Here is a 19,654-nt window from a genome sequence, read left to right on the forward strand (position 1 = left end):
TTGCATTTTTAATTCGGCGCATGCATTTGTGAGTCTACCTCACTAATTCATGATATAAAATGTTTTGAGTTTAGTCTGAACATAATTAAAAGGCCTGCTACTCTCTTTATATGTTATGTTTGGAGTTCTCTGCCTTCTCATGGACACAAACCAGTGTATTTCTTCATGTGAAGTACACTATTTTGCATACAGTGCCTTTCAATTCCAGAAGAAGACAGTAGGTTACTTAAGACAGAAATGATACTAGAACATCACTAGTCGTCTGACCCTTGAGTCATGGTCCTGTTTCTGGTCTTCCTGTTCCAGGAGGATTTACCAGTACTATGCAGCGTTACTTAGTGCAACAATTAAATACATTGTTAGAAAAAGAAGCCATGTGGTACACCTTTATTTTGATTGGTTGTTTGCTACCTCATTTGTGTTTACAACAAATTTCTCTCATGCTCAAAGATATTCTATTACTTTCAACTCATCTAATGGGTATTATTAAGTTAATTCCACTGTACTGAGATATTTGATTATTTGAGAAATCCCTTCAGGGAAACGGAAACTGTTCATTGTAGTCTTAGGCGTGCGCCTTGAAATCAAACTGTCGTTCTGATCACTTTGATGATCACATGTCTCCCAGCGCTCCACAATGCTTTCTATGAGCACCATTGTGTTGCCATGTTACACCCAGCACCCCAGTCAGCTTCTTATCCCTGACAGTAATTAGTCACCACTTAATTATATTCCTATTCCTGTCGGCTCTTAAAGTATTATTTTGTTAAGTGCTCTGGATCTCCTAAAACAAAGCCCACTCTCTCACTGAGAGGCCCAAGAATTTGGCTGCCCTCTAAATGGCTGCTAAATAAAACTCCTAGCTGCTACTGCGTGCCATGACTCAGTAATTGGTCAGTGGCTGTTATCAGCCCGGCTCTGCCTTGCTATATAGGCCTATATATAGACCCCTGGACAGGAAATCCCTAATATGAAACAGAGTGTAGATGGTGCGATTTAAGAAAAGAAGACAGAATGGAAAGAAAGTACAGTAAAGCAGGCTATTTTAAAGATTTGCCTTGCTTCAAATGTCTGTCACCCTCGAACCCTCAAAATGTCTATCGCTGACGCCTCCCAATAAAGACGCTGCTTCAGCGACTAAAAGCACTTCTTTATAATTCAGCAGCAAGGAGTGCCATATAAATTTCATGAAGTTAAAGGGGCTGGAAAGACGGCTCCCTGTACACCTCTCTCAGGCAGGGCGGAACCGCACCGCAGCCTGTCTGGCCCATTAGCGTTCATTGTGGTTGAGCGAGCAATTTGTGAGGGCCCCCAGGCCTATTATTGACGGAGTTAATCGCCCCTGTTTAAATCACCCCAGGTTTAAAAATACCCACTACTCCCCCCACATCACACGGACCCGGCTCACAGGCACCAGCCTGAGACTCCTGCAGCCATTTTAATTTATCTCCTCTGTGGATAAATAGGGCGATTGGCAAGGACAAGAGAAGTCCCTGACCTTCGAAGGCCCAACTTATCATCTCAGGAATTTGGTGCTTCCACTTTGTTTTCCATGAGCATCAGCTGGCTGAGAGATAACGGTGTTCCAGATCTCAGAAATGGCTCCTCATGTGAAAGCAGTAGTGTTGACTGCTTTATTAGGGAGCAAAACATGACTAAATGGAGACATGACTAAATGGAGACCCGGCGAGATTCAAAGTACAGATTGTCAGATACAGAGACACAGTACACAAGCATTTCAGCTCTCCCCATAGGGGGAAGGAGAGGGAAAAAGTCAATTTTTCTGCTCCCTCTGTTCCTTATACACAAGGCAGAGCATGAAGTGCGGCGCATTAGAATATATGAGATGCTCTAAGACTTCTGGAAGGCCTCAAGGGTTAGGGGGAGGAGCCAGGCAGCTAGATCTGTTTGGGTTGTTTCTCTTTCTTTCTTACTGTTTCAGTTTTTTACATTTTATTTGTGAAATGAGCGAGCGCTTCTTTTCCTGTCAGGAAATGAGAACACAATGGGGAGCAGAGCTCAGCACTCGGCACCCACAGGCCCATGTGGACACACACCACAACAGGGGGAGGGTTGACGGGAGGGAAGGAGGGCAGGAGAGCTCAATGGAACCCCCTCTTGGGGAAAGGGGGGGGGGTCTTAAATACCATACCACCCCCCCACTGCAACTGTAGCCTCCCCCACCTACTCACACACACTTACACATGCATGCACGTAAACAAATGATTTCCTGGTCTCCCTTGATGCTGTCGCCAAAGCCTCAGAGGGAATCCATCCTTGCATGAAGTGTGATGTGTGAATGTGGTGTGTGACGCCACCGGGGGGGTTCTCCGTCTCTCCCCGGACCATCTCTGCTTCTCCACGACACCACTCAGTCTATCCCAGATGCATTTTACAGCCACAGCAACTGTAGCTTGATGACGAACTGGCACTGTAAATGAAGAGGGAAGAACTAGCATCGAGTCAGTCAGTGGCGTGTAAAGAAATCAGTCGCTAAGGAACAGGGTTGTGTTGATTACTTTCTAAATGTACTCCATTACGGTTAATAGTTACTTGTCCCAAAATATTAAGAACTTTTGGATTACCCAAACTCAGTAATGTCATCTGATTACTTTCCCCTTAAGAGGTGCAGGTTAGTAGCTGGAACAGCCACAAAGTCATAAAATCTGATTTAAACATAACCCTAACCGCACTGCTAACCATATGTGTAACCCTAACCTTAAATTAAGACCAAAAAGTTACCAAAAAAGTTTGAACGTTTTTACAATGTAGCCAATTCTGACTTTGCAGCTGTTCCATCTAGAGGAAATTGATCAGTTCTACCATAAGGAGAAGACTCATCCCAAATAAACGTCAAGAGGCATTAAAAGAGGGGGAAAATTAATATTACCAATTGAACGACCTCTTGCAGGATAAATCAATGTTAGAGTTTACATAGCCAACCATAAATGGATGTCGCATTTTACTTTGTGTTGGTTATGTAGGCTTCTTCTAACCCATTGCTTTCTACTTCAGATAATAATATGATTAGTCTGTATCTTTACATTTAAAAAACTGTCTGTCGGAGTCCCAGTCATTCCAATTAATTTAATACCCCTTGATCTTCAAGAATAGGACTTGGAAATATAGATTAGTCTAATTGTTTTACATGAGCATAACCCAAAAATGAAGAACTAATTATCCTATTCTGTTTATGATTTTGTTGTCATGGAGGACTGATTGGGGATCATTGGTTCAAGCTGAAAAATAAATGGTGCTATTGAAATGGCATGCTTTGAGCACTAGCGAAAAATACTATTTTTATGTGGAAAACTAGATGCTCTCACTTGTGGTCTTCTTAAATGAAACTTGTTTTGACAGTATGGAGCACAATACCACGGGGGACTTTAGAAGGGTGGAACTCAAACTTTTATTCCATAGACTGGGATCTGCTCTATGAGGCTGTTGCAAGAGCGCGTTTTCACTGGCTGTCCACTGGGAGCGTATTCGTTAGGCTGATTCTGTTTGAAAACCTTTCTTAAACGGAAATGGGAGTTTTTTTAAAGTATCTGTAATCTGATGACAATATTTTTGCTGGTAAAGTAACAGATTACAGTTAGTTTTTTTGTAATCCCTTACATGTAATCTTTTACTCCCCAACCCTGAATGAGATTTAAATGTGAGTAAATTGTTAGTACGCAGTGTAGGCTATTATTTTATTTAAGGGCACGCCGAATCAGTGTGCCACTTCCAAACCCCACAAAGCCTAGTCAGGCAACCGAATGCTACAGAGAGACCTTCAGGAGACGTGATGGCTGTGGCAGAGAGAGACACGTACAAAGTGGCATAGGAGTGGGACAAATGCAGGAAGTCACTACTGATTTTGCATAATTGCGGTGTAATTTTGGATGTCTGTCTCGTCGTAAGGGCACCGGGAGCCCAGGGAGAAGGCTGTGAAAGTTAAGTTGGCAGCTCGCACAGCGCTGTGATTAGCTCAACTCTCAGACTGTGTGTGTGTGTGTGTGTGTGTGTGTGTGTGTGTGTGTGTGTGTGTGTGTGTGTGTGTGTGTGTGTGTGTGTGTGTGTGTGTGTGTGTGTGTGTGTGTGTGTGTGTGTGTGTGTGTGTGTGTGTGTGTGTGTGTGTGTGTGTGTGTGTGTGTGTGTTAGCATAGGCATACAGTAAAAAGGGGAGACTGGGATGGGCCTCAACTTATATCAGGTTATTAAAAGTATGTTTTCAAAAGGATTCTGTGTGAATTGGGCGGCAGGTAGCCTGGTGGTTAGAGCATTGGGACAGTAACTGAAAAGGTTGCTGAATCAAATCCCTTAGCTGACAAGTTAAAAATCTGTTCAAATCAAATTGTATTTGTCACATACACATGGTTAGCAGATGTTAATGTGAGTGTAGTGAAATGCTTGTGCTTCTAGTTCCGACCATGCAGTAATATCTAACAAGTAATCTAACCTAACAATTTCACAACAGCTACCTTATGCACACAAGTGTAAAGGAATTAATAAGAATATGTACATCAAAATATATGATGGTATAGAGTACAGTATATACATATGAGATGAGAAATGTAGGGTATGTAAACATTATATAAAGTGGCATTGTTTAAAGTGGCTAGTGATACATTTATTAAATCAATTTTCCATTATTAAATTGGCTAGAGATTAGTTAGTATGTTGGCAGTAGCCACTCAATGTTAGTGATGGCTGTTTAACAGTCTGATGGCCTTGAGATAGAAGCTGTTTTTCAGTCTCTCGGTCCCCACTTTGATGCACCTGTACTGACCTCACCTTCTGGATGATAGCGGGGTGAACAGGCAGTGGCTCGGGTGGTTGTTGTCCTTGATGATCTTTTTGGCCTTCCTGTGGCATCGGGTGGTGTAGGTGGTGTAGGTGTCCTGGAGGGCAGGTAGTTTGCCCCCAGTGATGCGTTGTGATGCGTTGTGCAGACTACCACTACCCTCTGGAGATGATTGAGTTGGAGGCGTGCATGGCCACGCAGTCATGGGTGAACAGGGATTACAGGAGAGGGCTGAGAACGCACCCTTGTGGGGCACCAGTGTTGAGGATCAGCGGGGTGGAGATGTTGTTTCCTACCCTCACCACCTGGGGGCGGCCAGTCAGGACCGTTGTTCTGACTCTGAACAAAGCAGTTAACCCAATGTTCCTCGGTAGGCCGTCATCGCAAATAGGAATTTGGTCTTAACTGACTTGCTTAGTTAAATAAAGGTTACATTTTTAAAAAGGTGTGTGATTGTGTAAAGACATACCTGCCCCTGTTCTCGAACACACTCCTCTCTACCGTATCCTTGAGTCAGGTGTTCCTCCTGTATATGATTAAGCTACGCTCTCTCCAACGCCTCCCGCCCCGATGGCACACAAAGAGAGGGGGTGACTGTGATGATGGCACAGGGTGGTGCTCGTTCTCTGATTTCCCTATGGCACTGACGCTGATTCCAGGTGACGCCCGATCTGCCCCAGAGGAGCAATGTGTCAGCCATCACAGACAATCAATGTGTGACGCCGTTTCGCTCCTCCATCCTATCCCAGCTCCACTCTTATGATGAGATCTTTAATGTTGTACGAGGTAAACGGAGGCTGTAATCACAGATCTAGGATCAGATTACCAAATACCCAATCCTCACCACCATTAGGGGGATTAGAAAACATCTGACCCTGGACCAGTGGTTAGAGGAACATCAACCTACTTCTAATGTAAGGCTACAGCAATGAGGAAAATTAGTAGAACTATATATCCATACTACGGTAGCTGCCTGCAAGTAGGCCTAGTGTGTTAGGCCCGCCATATGACAACCCCAGGTGACACCGAGATGAAGAGAGGGAGCTGGCTAGCTGTTTCCTGTTTCCTGTTTCCCTAGGAAGCCCAGAGGATGCTCTAAGTCACCGTCCTCTCAGACTATAATTCCCCGCTTAAAAGAAAGCTGCAAAGCCAGTAATCCCTCCTACCCAACCCAAAAAGAAGCACACTCAAACACACACACGCATATACTCTCTCTCCCCCGCACACGCACACCACTCCGGATCAGTTATCCACAGCTTAAAACCTGCTCTGCAATTAAGGGGTTAGGCCAGGTCACAGACGGAGACAAGCAGGCCAACGGTTTCCCCTGGCCCCTAAGCCGATGCCAAAGCCTTCCTTGTGTTTCATCTAGCTCCCGCTAGTGTCATTAGGCTAGCAACCACGTCTATTTTTAAGTTGTTCCCGCACCCCTAAAGAGGCCAGATGGTTCATTGGAGGTGTGTTATGCTATACCTGTGAGCTGGTCAGCTTTGGCGTCGGCCCAAATCTCGCCTTTTTAACACAAACGGACTAACACACACACACATGTACACACGCACACACAGAGAGGAATCATCTGTTTGTGTCTTTGTATGTGTGTGTGTGTGTGATCATTCAGAAGGCAGCACGGCCGGCGTTGCCAGATGCCCTCCCCTGTCAGAATGTGTATGGGACTGCATTGGAGAGAGAGGCAGATAATCTGCACTGAGCCATGGCCACACAGTCACGCAGGACCTTGGCACACACACACACACACACACACACACACACACACACACACACACACACACACACACACACACACACACACACACACACACACACACACACACACACACACACACACACACACACACACACACACACACTCCAGGTGCCATCCATCCCATTACCTTACCTCTCTCTCCCTCCTCAACCCCCCAGTCACTATCTATCCCACTTCACCTTCTCCCCCTTTCTCTTCACTTTCAATGGAAAGCCAAAGAGGGAAGCAGCCTTTTCCTGACAAGATGTCTGGTGGATCCCTTTGCCCAGTAAGCAGGGAACATTAATTGCTCCATCTGCGATAGAGAGAAGGAGAGAAAGCGGGGAGAGGGAGGGAGGGAGGGGGAACTTGGGAACTTGGCGCTGCCTAGTTTGGATCCAGATGTTTTCCAGCAAAAGCCCATTTGAACATGTTTCATTTTTCTCTCCCATAGGAGCAAAGAGTGACTGGGGCTCACTGGCGTTTGTCAGTGGCAACTGCCTGCCTCGCTCCATAAATCAAAACCTCTAACAGAGTCTGGGCAGGAGATGTCCAAAACATTGTTTTTATTAGATTTCTCCTTTAGGAACCCACTGTTTGGTGTCTGTAAACATTGTAGTTCTGGACACTTTTAACTTTGTGTGTAAGTTGCTGACTTGCAGTTGCAGTTACTGTGCCACATCTTTTTGTGAATTTGAGCAAACACTGCCACCCTATGGGTTGGGAAGGAAAGTGTAAATGTTGGGGGGAGGTGGTATGTATGTGTGTGTGTGTTGGGGGAGGTGGTATGTATGCGTGTGTGTTGGGGGAGGTGGTATGTATGCGTGTGTGTTGGGGGGAGGTGGTATGTATGCGTGTGTGTTGGGGGGAGGTGCATGGGACAAATGGAACTCCTTTCCTCTTCGGTTGGTCTAAGTGTGTGTGCTTTTAGTCCAAAAAACACTTGAAGTAGACCCTGGCTGACTGACACTAGCAGTATGGTACAGTAGCTCTCCCCTGCTTCCCCCTCCCTCCCTCCCCTCCTCCCATCCCCTCCTCTACCCAGGGATGACCCAGTTAGCTGGCTTTGGCCCAGTTCAGAGGCGATGCCAGGACTGGCTGGCTGGCTGCTCACACTCCCAGAGCAGTGGGGAACGCACAGTCAGGCCTGGACTGGGCTCTCAGGAGACACCACAGACACACACAACACACACGCACACGCTACCTCTGGGCTGCTCGGTGCAACCTCAACAACAGCCACACACATGAAGACTCTGAGCCCCACAGTGGGCGGCCCCACTGTCTATCATTAGCTCATGTAGCTAGGCCAATGAGACACCTTTCTTACTCTTATACGCTGCAGGTAGAAGTCTGCAAGTGGATTAAAAAAGTACTTTACTATGGTAGTTTACTATGGTAGTTTACCTAGGCCAAATGGTGAGTATCTTAAAAAGGAAGAACAGTACAGTTGGTCATTTTGACGACCAATACGTCTTTATCTTGTTGAATAAAGGTTATACTGTATTATTTTTCTCTGAAGAGTGGTATTAGATCCAAATGACTTACATTGGCCATCTATACATTAGGAAAGGATTTTATTGACAGTGCATGATTGTGAGGTGGTGTAATGTATAGAGCACAGCTCTGGCTTTAAGGGTTTAGCATGCTTATGTGTGTGTTAGATCATATAAAACGGGTGTGTGATGGTGTACATAGAGTACTCACCACTAATATAGTTGCTTCCATGTGACTGAAAGCTGATCCAAAATGCATCAACGTGTGGGGGGTTATAATAGTGTGAGAGGGCCGATGCATTACGTCTGTCACATGACCCAAAGATGGTGTTTAACCAACCACCAACCAATCACGCAATTTAAAAAGGCTTGGACAAAAGCCTCGCCAGCTGTTGCCCAGTGTGGTACTGAGGGCCAGAGAGGGTTCAGGGAAGAGTCATCTGTGGCCTGCATTTTTCCTCCTCTCCCTATCTCTCCAAGGGCCAAGGATGAATATGGTACAGTATTTGACTGTATGTCCAGTGTGTTTTCTTTCTTTTAGACAGTATTTGAGAGGCAATCTGGAATGGATGTTGAACCACACAGACTGTTGCTGTTGTGTTCTATCCTGATTCATGAAGTACTTTTGCAACATCTATAATGTTTAGTTTTATGGGCGGGTATTTGTGATGTATAGTGTTGTTTTGGAGCTAAAAAGAACCATTTTTGAAACCTCTTTAAATCATAAATCTGTGATTTTTGAGCCATGTGCAGTACATTGTAGTTAATGTAAAAGCAATGCTGTATCATATCACCTGTGTACTACAGAAATGTCATGACTATAGAAGAAGACCTCTTCCACAGCTCTATACTCCTGTACTTGATTGTTGAGGAACTTCAAGCAAGGTCTGTGGTGCCTCTTGGCCCAACCCCAAATCACGTCACCTTCTTCATGACTCATTGGTTAGCTGCCTTGGTGCTTTCCAGTTTTAGGAGAGCTCTGTCTGCCCAGCCCACAGCAGTGAAGCACTCAGTGCCCATGATTAACTGAGAGGGTTGGAAGCTCAATCTCTTTTAGCAGGTTGTTACTAAATTACATTCGTGAAATTACTATTCATGTGTTTTTAAGACTGAAATACTGTGGTCAATAGATCTGTGTGGGTATCGTAGCACTAATAGATCTGAAAATGTTTCAAATGAATACATTTTTATATAAACCAGATTCATGTTGAACTACATTGGATATGTGACTATTTGTCCTATAAAACGAGATTAATCTTGATGGAATGAATAGTATAGGGAAGATGATGCCAAAGTATAAAAGCCTTTATAAGCCGGAAAATGTGATTATGATTGTTGGGGTGTTGTCTGAAAAAAATGTATCATCTCGACTATCTCTCTCTTTTCTTAACCAATCTCTCCATCTCTCCTTTCAGATCGACGCAGTGAGTAAAAGAAGTAAGGAGTCAGAGGCTGCCTTCCTAAACGTGTACAAGAGATTCATCGATGTCCCAGGTAAGTCTCATCACAACTGTGTATGCGAGGCACCGTAAACACATCTGTCATGTTTATGAGGCACATGTCTCTGGCGCCACATATATGTGCATACACAGACAGGTTCCTGATGACTTCTCTTGGTGTTCCTGAGACAATGTGCGTCCAGGAGCCCTGTGAGTGCCGAGCGGTAGGGAAATTGGGAAGGGATGGGGAGCAGGGCATACACTGTGATTTAAACATCTACCAGCCACACAGATTTCTTACCAGCCAAAAATATTTTTGGGGAATAAAATTTACACCAACAAAACATTTAAAAACGGATGAGCATGCTTTGCAATGTTTCTAGAACATAGCGTGCGTTACTAGTAAGAAGTAACTAATGTGGTATATTTATGCAATAAAGCCAGATAGGGTGTGGTAAATTACCACTGCTAAGGGCTGTACCACTGCTAAGTGCCTGGACTCAGGTCTATTGGCCATATATCACAAACCCCAGAGGTGCCTTATTGCTATTATAAACTGGTTACCAATGTGATTAGAGAAATAAAAATGTAAGTTTGTCATATATCTGTGGCATACGGTCTGATATACCACGCCTGTCAGCCAATCAGCATTCAGGGCTCAAACCACCCAGTTCATAATGAATGATTACGTTTTTGTGACCTGATATAACCAAAATAACACATTAGACAAATTTCACCTTCCCCTTTAAGGGCAGGAGGTTACCGTGGTATCAGGACTCAGTCATGTCTGTGCCTGTTAGATTGAGTCTGACTAGTAGAAGCGTTGTCTTCACTTCCCTAGCATTTGAAACTCGAACATAGACAAACAACATAGCTTGTGAACAAAACAATGTAAATAGCCAAGAAACACAAGGACAACGTCTCACTTCAGTAGACTTTAGTTTAAAGTAAATTAGATAAACTTTTATGCCTGTGCACAGCACTTCTAAAAATGAATCTTTTACTTAGCTCTTCACGTGTGCACAGCACCCAGCCAGGCAGTGTTGCAGCGCAAGGTGGAATAGGCTATATAGGATTCATAGTTCTTTGATTTTGTTGCGTTTCATTTACCACCTATGAAGCAAAATGGCGGTAATACTTTGAAAACAGCTACTGCAGCTTTTATTTGACTATAAATGACTATTTGACTATTTTCTTTTCACAAATGCGAGTGAAATGCGTGCACTATGGAGCCCTGACCAACCTCCAATGTGGCTGGTGAAATACATACCTTACCTGCCAAAACCTACCTGCAGGTGGCGGTTGTTCATTTTAGGTCCTGATGGAGAGTACATTGATGATTTCAACACACTGACAGACACACAGTCACTGCTAACACCAGTGTTGTTGTCCATGGAGATCTCCTGGCCAATGGTTTTTCCACCTAACTGAATCACTAGAGGACTTGGATAGGCTGACTAATAGTGGAAACAGACGGTCAGCAGTGGAGGTCGACTGGACTGGAGTGTGTGTTTGTCTGTGACCGACTGAGCTTTTTGAGCTGACTCGATCCTGTGTGTGTGGCTGTGTGTGTGTGTCTTCCTGTGTGTGTGTAGCTGTGTGTGTGCAGCTGGCTGTCTGTCTGAAACACATTTCCTCCTTGGTGAACCTTATGGTCACACACATGCGAACAGACACACACAGAGGCCTGTAGGAGCAAGCATGCTGGCCTGGGGAACCACGTAGTACATGTGTAAATTACTGCTTTTGTGTTTTGGAGATCCCAGACACACACACACACAGCTCAAAGCCTGCCAAGACAGAGGAGCAGCACCTAGAGACCTCTTTGCCTTGGCTCTCTTACGTGGTGTGTGTGTTGTCTGCCTGTGTGGGAAAATCTAGGAATGTCTGTATTATCATTGTAATCTGCATCCTGTCCATTCTTGTCTCCATGTCTGAGGATGAGAGATCACTACTCCACTGATTATCTCACAGATGTGTTTGTGATCACACAGACCTAGCGTCAGTGTGTCCACCCTTTTGAGCTCTTTTGAACACACCAAGGAAGATACACGCACCTTACCTCACTCTCATCCTGATGACACTTTGCAATAGAATGTCAAAGTTGACAGGTGTCTCCACCCGTTTGCCCTCTAGCCTTCTCATGCAACCTTTGGAAATATTCACACCGTTCTCACGGACAGCCTAGTGTTCTGCAGCAGGCTGGACTGGCTGCACTGAGCAGTTGGCACTGTCTCACTCCTTCTGCTCAGAACACACACACATGCCCATCCAGACAGGGCTGGTGCCACCGCCTGTCTAGTGAAGAGACAATCTCCTGGTTAGAAGTCCAGGGAGGACATGGAGAGAAAGATTCCATGTGACACACACTGTAGTTCATCTGTTCTGGAGAGAGCAGCAGTAGAGTGGTAGGACCTGGGACTAGGCCCACAGAGACAGGCTATGTTGTCCAGTACTGTGACAGCAGTCATCATCACCCTAATGTCACAGTATGACCTTCTCTCCTGTCAGTTTGTTTAATCATATGGGGTATTCAAAGCACACATAACAAGAGAGTATCATCCTAACTAATATAATACAACATTAAATGGGCCTGAAAGATGAGATCCATTATAACCCTTCAAGGATGTTGGTCTAGTGTTACTTTTTATGACAAGAAATTAAAGTACATTTTAAATTAAACATTAAAAATGGTATTTGTCAGCAGGTAACAGTGAAATGCTTACTTAAGAGATTTTCCAACAGAGTTAAAGATAAACAAGCAAATCAAAAATAGAAATAGTGTACACATTGAATAACGAATAACAATGACGAGTAAAAAATAACCTGGGTGTATATACAGGGAGTATCAGCAGCGAGTCAATGTGCAGGGGTACGAGGTAATTGAGGTAGATAGTGTATGTACATATAGGTAGGTGTGAAGTGACTAGGCAATAGGATAGGTAATAGACAGTTGTGTGTGGCGTCAGTACACATGTGTGCTCATGTTGTGTGTATGTGTCGGGGTGTCAGTATGTGGAGTCTGGGTAGAGTTCAGTGTGTGTGTGTTTAGAGTCAGTGCAGGAGAGTGTATGTGTTTCACAATCAAATAGTGATTTATGAGAAACGTAACATGGGAACAGGCTGTCCAAGGCTAGATCTTTCAGAATATTACATTACACTGTGTATGACGCAGGGTGTCAGAACTCAGGACAACAAAGTTGACATAATGGGCCTTTGATAATGCTGTTGTGTCCTCAATGGCTTGTCTGGTGTTGGAGAATGTATCGCTTCTCCCTCCAAGGACGTGTGTGTGTGTGTGTGTGTGTGTGTGTGTGTGTGTGTGTGTGTGTGTGTGTGTGTGTGTGTGTGTGTGTGTGTGTGTGTGTGTGTGTGTGTGTGTGTGTGTGTGTGTGTGTGTGTGTGTGTGTGTGTGTGTGTGTGTGTGTGTGTGTGTGTGTGTGTGTGTACTCCGCACACAGAGGAGAATAGAGGCGCTGGATGTCTTTCATCTCTAAGATCAGACCTCTTCCCCCTCCCTCTCTTCTGCTGTTTCCAGACTGCCTTAAATATGCTCTCATACGCTTGTACACTGACGGTACAAAACATTAAGAACACCTTCCAAATATAGAGTTGCACCCCCCTTTGCCCTCGGAACAGCCTCAATTTGTCAGGACATGAACTCTACAAGGTGTTGAAAGTGTTCCACAGTTGTGTGAAGTTATCTGGATGTCCTTTGCGTGGTGGAACATTCTTGATACACACGGAAACCAGCAGCGTTTCAGTTCTTGACACAAACCGGTGCGCATCTACCATCATATCCCGTTCAAAGGCACTTAAATATTTTGTCTTACCCATTCAGCTTTCACCTGGAGTCACCTGGTCAGACTGTCACGGAAACAGCAGGTGTTCCAAATGTTTTGTATACTTAGTCTACTCACCCTCGCCCTCTTCGTCTTTTTTTTATCTCCCTCTTTCTTTCCCTCTCTAGTCTCTATCACTTTTCATATCCCTCCTCTTCCTCCCCCTTCCTCCTAGCTTCCTCCTCCTATTCTCTTTCTCTCGGGGCCAGGGGGTCTAATGTAATCATATGATTATATAATTAACCCAGCTGTCTCATTAAAGAAAATCAACTGGAATTGGGGCATAATTAGTCATACGCCAATTAGTGACCGTGTCAATGCAGGGCACTGATGAGGCCAGGGCTGGCAAGACTGGCAGCGCCCAACCTGGAGGGTGGGGAGGACTCGGTGTTAGAACACCCTGCCAGTCTCCACATCCCAACCCCTCCCTATCCATCACTTACTCATTACCATCATCACAATCTCTGACCTTGACTCAAAAGAGGACCACAATCAGTCATAGACGTTTTCCTGTCATCCGCAATGTGTTTTACTGTTTTTGATTAATTAAATGATTCAATATGTACATCAATACATCTACAGTTTTCACCACTGTGGGTTGTGTCTATGCTGTACTACTATTGGATAGATACTGTACAGTCTGTTTACAGGAATGTATTGTTGTCCCATGAGTCATCATCATTGTCGAGAAACCTAGGTAGCTCCCCTCTTCCTATCTCTCTTTTCCTCTCTCATTCATTGTCCCTGCCTCTCTCTCTCTCTCTCTCTCTCTCTCATGCCCTTTTGCTTTTCCTCTCCCTCTTACTCTCTTTTCCTCTCTTCCTCTCCTTTGTCTGGGCTGTGTGTGTGGTGGCAACAGCAGCGCTGTCTCAGCTCTCCAGCTTTGCTCTGTGCGAATGGGGGCAGCTATACATAGCTCTGCTGCTCTGGCACCCAACACAGACACACACATACACACAGAAGTCATCAGTCAGCCTCGCGTGACTTGCCCTGGCCACTCAGTCACAACCAGGCACAGAGACACAAAACCCCACTCTAGACCTTACTGTTGCAGTGCATGGAAGTATGTTGGAATGGAGTAGAGGTTAGAGACTGACTGGATGGGTGTGATCTCCTCAGTGAACTGATCTTCAAAACATGTAACACTACTAGCTACATACACATCAAGCTGTTGAACTTTGAAGATCTGCTCTGATGTTAGACATGCTTGGTAATACAGTGGGGCAAAAAAGTATTTAGTCAGTCACCAATTGTGCAAGTTCTCCCACTTAAAAAGATGAGAGGCCTGTACTTTTCATAATGGGTACACTTCAACTATGACAGACAAAATGAGAAAACAAAATCCAGAAAATCACATTGTAGGATTTTTAATGAATTTTTTTGCAAATTATGGTGGAAAATAAGTATTTGGTCACCTACAAACAAGCAAGATTTCTGGCTTTCACAGACTTGTAACTTCTTCTTTAAGAGGCTCCTCTGTCCTCCACTCATTACCTGTATTAATGGCACCTGTTTGAACTTGTTATCAGTATAAAAGACACCTGTGCACAACCTCAAACAGTCACACTCCGAACTCCACTATGGCCAAGACCAAAGAGCTGGGAAGACTGAATATGCAATAGGTAAGCAGCTTGGTTTTGAAGAAATCAACTGTGGAAGCAATTATTAGGAAATGGAAGACATACAACACCACTGATAATCTCCCTCGATCTGGGGCTCCACGCAAGATCTCACCCCGTGGGGTCAAAATGATCACAAGAACGGTGAGCAAAAATCCCAGAACCACACGGGGGGACCTAGTGAATGACCTGCATATAGCTGGGTTACAAAGCAACAAAGCCTACCATCAGTAACACACTATGCTGCCAGGGACTCAAATCCTGCAGTGCCAGACGTGTCCCCCTGCTTAAGCCAGTACATGTCCAGGCCCGTCTGAAGTTTGCTAGAGAGCATTTGGATGATCCAGAAGAAGATTGGGAGAATGTCATATGGTCAGATGAAACCAAAATAGAACTTTTTGGTAAAAACTCAACTCGTCGTGTTTGGTGGACAAAGAATGCTGAGTTGCATCCAAAGAACACCATACCTACTGTGAAGCATGGGGGTAGAAACATCATGCTTTGGGGCTGTTTTTCTGCAAAGGGACCAGGACGACTGATCTGTGTAAAGGAAAGAATGAATGGGGCCATGTATCGTGAGATTTTGAGTGAAAACCTCCTTCCATCAGCAAGGGCATTGAAGATGGCTGGGTCTTTCAGCATGAACACACCGCCCGGGCAACGAAGAAGTGGCTTCGTAAGAAGCATTTCAAGGTCCTGGAGTGGCCTAGCCAGTCTCCAGATCTCAACCTCATAGAACATTTTTGGAGGGAGTTGAAAAGTCCATGTTGCCCAGCAACAGCCCCAAAACATCACTGCTCTAGAGGAGATCCGCATGGAGGAATGGGCCAAAATACCAGCAACAGTGTGTGAAAACCTTGTGAAGACTTACAGAAAACATTTGACCTCTGTCATTGCCAACAAAGGGTATAAAACAAAGTATTGAGAAACTTTTGTTATTGACCAAATACTTTATTTTCCACCATTTGCAAATAAATTCATTAAAAATCCTACAATGTGATTGTCTGGATTTGTTTTCCCTCATTATGTCTGTCATAGTTTAAGTGTACCTATGATGAAAATTACAGGCCTCTCAGCTTTTTAAGTGGGAGAACTTGCACAATTGGTGGCTGACTAACTAGTTTTTTGCCCCACTGTATATATGTGCAGAAAAAAAATCTGTGATAAGTAATTAGTCTATAGTAATTAGTGATGTCTGGTGATTAGTAACAAGTAGTGCCCTTTCCTTGTCCCCTCCTATCAGACCCTGTGTCGGCCCTGGAGGCTGCCCAGCAGCTACAGCTGAAGGTCCAGAGGATGCACGACATCGAAACGGAGAACCAGAAGCTCCGCGAGACGCTGGAGGGCTACACCCAGGAGATCGCTGAGGTCAAGAACCACGGTGAGGCTGAGACACATGCTCTTTCTGAACCTATCCTGGACCAGTGTAATCTACCCAGTTTGAACCCATAGTCCACAATAAATTGTTGGCTTGCTGAGCTAAAGCCCTAGGTATTAGCTCAGGGTGCTAACACAAGTGTTCAGGTCCCAGACAACCTCATCCACTGAAACGCTTCCACTACACCACCACAGAGAGCTAGGCTAAGACTCCCATTGAGAGATTCATCAATGCTTAGCCGTCTTTAAATGAAACTCCAGAACGGTCTGGTTGAAAGTATAGTAAAAGTATATGTGCAATGTTAGCAGTTGTAAGAAGATTTCATCTGTCATGTGGATACCGTTTCAAGAGCCGATGTCCGTGGAGTTACATCAAACGCTGTAAAATAGCTAACATCTAACATCAAATTAGTGGAGCAGCGGAGTCAGCCCAAAGTCATTCCATAACCCCGAAATATAGATCATTTTTTAATAAAGGCTCTCCTCCTCCATAGCCATCTTTATGAGAAAGTATCCCCTGGGCAGTATTTTCAGATGAATCCCATTGTATAGGCCTCTAAAGCCTTCACTGCTTTTTCTCTTTTCAGAAAGGCAGGGGAAAAAGGGGAGGAGAAGAGGGGATAGAGGGAGGAGGAGGGTAGGGGGGCCTGCCCTCTCTGTCTTTGGAATTCCCCTCCCAACAAGAGCTAATTGACCCAGCTCAATAGCGGCAATATTTTATTTTGCCATTGATTTTTCCTCTCTTTCTCCCCTCCCCCTCCCCACCGTGCCCCGGCTAAGCTGCAGATCTTCTACCTCAGCGACGGAGGAGAGGAGAATCCCCCTCTCTCTCATTCTCTCTCCTCCTCCTTCTCCTTTCCTTCCTCTCTCTCTCTCTCATCCCGGCCAGCCAAGGCCATTGATCCCCTGCAACCTAAATGTTTAAAGTTCAATTGAATAGTTAAGCGGGAAAAGGGCTCAGAGGGGACTCATCGCCATTGATTATGTGTCAGGGCTGAAATGTTGGAGTTTAAATCACCGCAGAGGAGGAGGAGAGAGCGAGGGCATCAGTGAGTGAGTGAGAGAAAAAAAAGAACAAGACAAGTAAGAAGTGGGGGAAACCTGAGAGCTCTCAGTCAGTAATACAAGTGGGCTGTGCCAATGCACACAGTGGAGTGGAGCCCTGTTCCTCCTACTCCATCTTACTTGGAGAATCCCTCTGTCAGTGTAACTTACAATCCAGACTTAGAAGGATGATGTGCAGGATCCTTATGTGGTACCTAATATCATGTTGGTACTCTGGTTTTTCTTTCCTGTTATCGTATCACTTACTGACTTTTGTGTTTTCTCTCTCCTGCCCTCCCTCTAATGTCTCTCTCGCTGTGTATCTCTCTCCCTCTGTATATCTACCTCTTGCTTTCTCTCTCTCTTTCTCACAGAGGTCACAATTAAAGCACTTAAGGAGAAGATAGAGGAGTATGAAGAGACCCTGAAGAAACAGGCCAAGGAGCTGGGCCAGGAGGAGAGGAGAGAGAGAGAGGAGGAGGGGCAGCTTCATAACGACCATGCAGAGGAGGAGAGGTAAGTTAGTAAGGACGGGCAGCGACTACTGGCTGCAGCTAGTGTCTGAGTATGAGCAAAGATTAGGCCCAGACTGAACGATGGTTAGTTTCATACATGTTTGTATTGTAGATTAGTGGGTGACCAAGTTTAGTTAACCTTCCAGTGAGGATTGGCGGTAGTTTATCAGATGCATCAGGGTTGGTGTGAAGGGCACTGAAACGGACTCCTTATCACGTTGTCATTTACACTTTCACTCAGCACTTGAGCTGAGCAAATATTGAATCAGGAACGGGAGATAACCGGCACTCGTTCGTTTTTTGCATTGTTTTAACCCACCATATTCCTATTGAACTTGCTCCTAATCATGGGCGATATCTCAATTTGAACTGGAACACTATACCCTAATAGTGTCACACACTGTTATATGATCCCATCAGTTTGTCCATATGCGGCCGTTACACAAGGCTTTTATTGGGACCAACCCACCCTAACTGTAATCCCATTGCACTGTAATACCTTTTAATTCGCTGCTGTTTGTTTACTCCTAACCCCCCCCCCCCCCCCCCCCCCCCCGTATGGATGGTAATACCGCACTGAGCCTCCTGATCATCACTGCTGCCAGACTGTCACTCACCGGACAGGGACACAGTTCGGCTCTGTTATCTGTTATGTCAGAGGGCAACAATAAGGCCCCATTTTAACCTATTGTCACTGCTCTCACCCTTGTTACAAAGGCACCACCATAGACCCCATTCTGCTACCTTGAATTATGTTCATGTTTCCTAGTCACCCAAAAATAGCACCTGGGAGGAAAGAGAGGGAGGGGAGGGAGAGAGCAGAGGTACAGTACAGTGACATGGGGATGAGTAGAGGCACAACAGGGGTGCAGTCATCCACAGAGGCAAGAACTGCCGGGCAGTCAGAACCAATGTGTCAGTGAGGTTAGTCTCCCTTGCTTTGGCTGAGGCACTTCCTTGTTTTCTGCTGAGAATGGTGATTCTTGGTGTTGTGGAGACAGCCTTTTTACCTTTTTATTATTATTATTATTATATCTCAGACTCTATGAAACCAAAATACAGACAGAAAATAGATAGCCCAGATTGTAAAACCTTATGTCTTCATTATAATTTCCAAATCTGGCAACTACCCATACATACTATAAACAGTGATATCATTGACAACTAACTACTCCCAACCTTTATAGCTTTTCCCTTTGGAAACTGACAGTTTGTCCTTGTAATGAACCAACTCCCAAGGAGAAATGGGCTCTCAACCCTTCTCATCTCGTCCCCTCTCATCTCGTCCTCAGTAATATCTAGCCAGTCAGGAGTTGACATTAATTCTTAAGGGTTTTGCATGTTCCCCTCCTCTTTAGCGCTGCGGTAAATTGATGAGTCGTCTGCCAGTGCAGGAGGGCTGGTGGCATGATGGTTGGCCCAGGTGTTTCAGTATTGATGATACTAACAGACATGACAGAGCAGAACAGCCTAGCCGCTGTTGGCAAAAAAAAAACTTAAATGTCCTCTCCACTTGCAGTGTACCACTTTAACTGGAATCAGAGCGAGTGCTTGTTCATTTGAGCGGGTGCTATGGTAACCTGTCTTATTTTTTCTAAAGTGCTAATAGGCTGAATTGGTCCCTTCACGTTGAGTGATGATAAATCTCTTAGCTTACCTGTAATCCTCTTGATGCTATAAGCCTTTTTTATCTTTAAAGTTGATACTTTTTAACCTGTTCGCTCTGTTTTGTGGTGATGCTAGCAGGCAAACTTGACCCCTGTGATGCAACATTAGCCTCTTGAAATGCTCA

At 44.8% G+C, this 19,654-nt stretch overlaps 1 protein-coding gene across 3 annotated transcripts in view; it reads left to right on the forward strand.

The window, feature by feature from the left end:
* The window catches only part of LOC124011125 (homeobox protein cut-like 1), a 223,162-nt gene that overhangs the window by 102,649 nt on the left and 100,859 nt on the right, over nt 1-19,654 (forward strand). For all 3 annotated transcript variants that reach the window (XM_046324186.1, XM_046324202.1, XM_046324194.1), the window contains exons 4-6: nt 9,442-9,520; nt 16,170-16,307; nt 17,722-17,863. In XM_046324186.1, coding sequence (XP_046180142.1) covers nt 9,442-9,520; nt 16,170-16,307; nt 17,722-17,863 — 359 coding nt within the window. The remainder of the gene's footprint in view (nt 1-9,441; nt 9,521-16,169; nt 16,308-17,721; nt 17,864-19,654) is intronic.

This window comes from Oncorhynchus gorbuscha, linkage group LG02, assembly GCF_021184085.1.
Source record: "Oncorhynchus gorbuscha isolate QuinsamMale2020 ecotype Even-year linkage group LG02, OgorEven_v1.0, whole genome shotgun sequence".
NCBI lineage: Eukaryota > Metazoa > Chordata > Actinopteri > Salmoniformes > Salmonidae > Oncorhynchus > Oncorhynchus gorbuscha.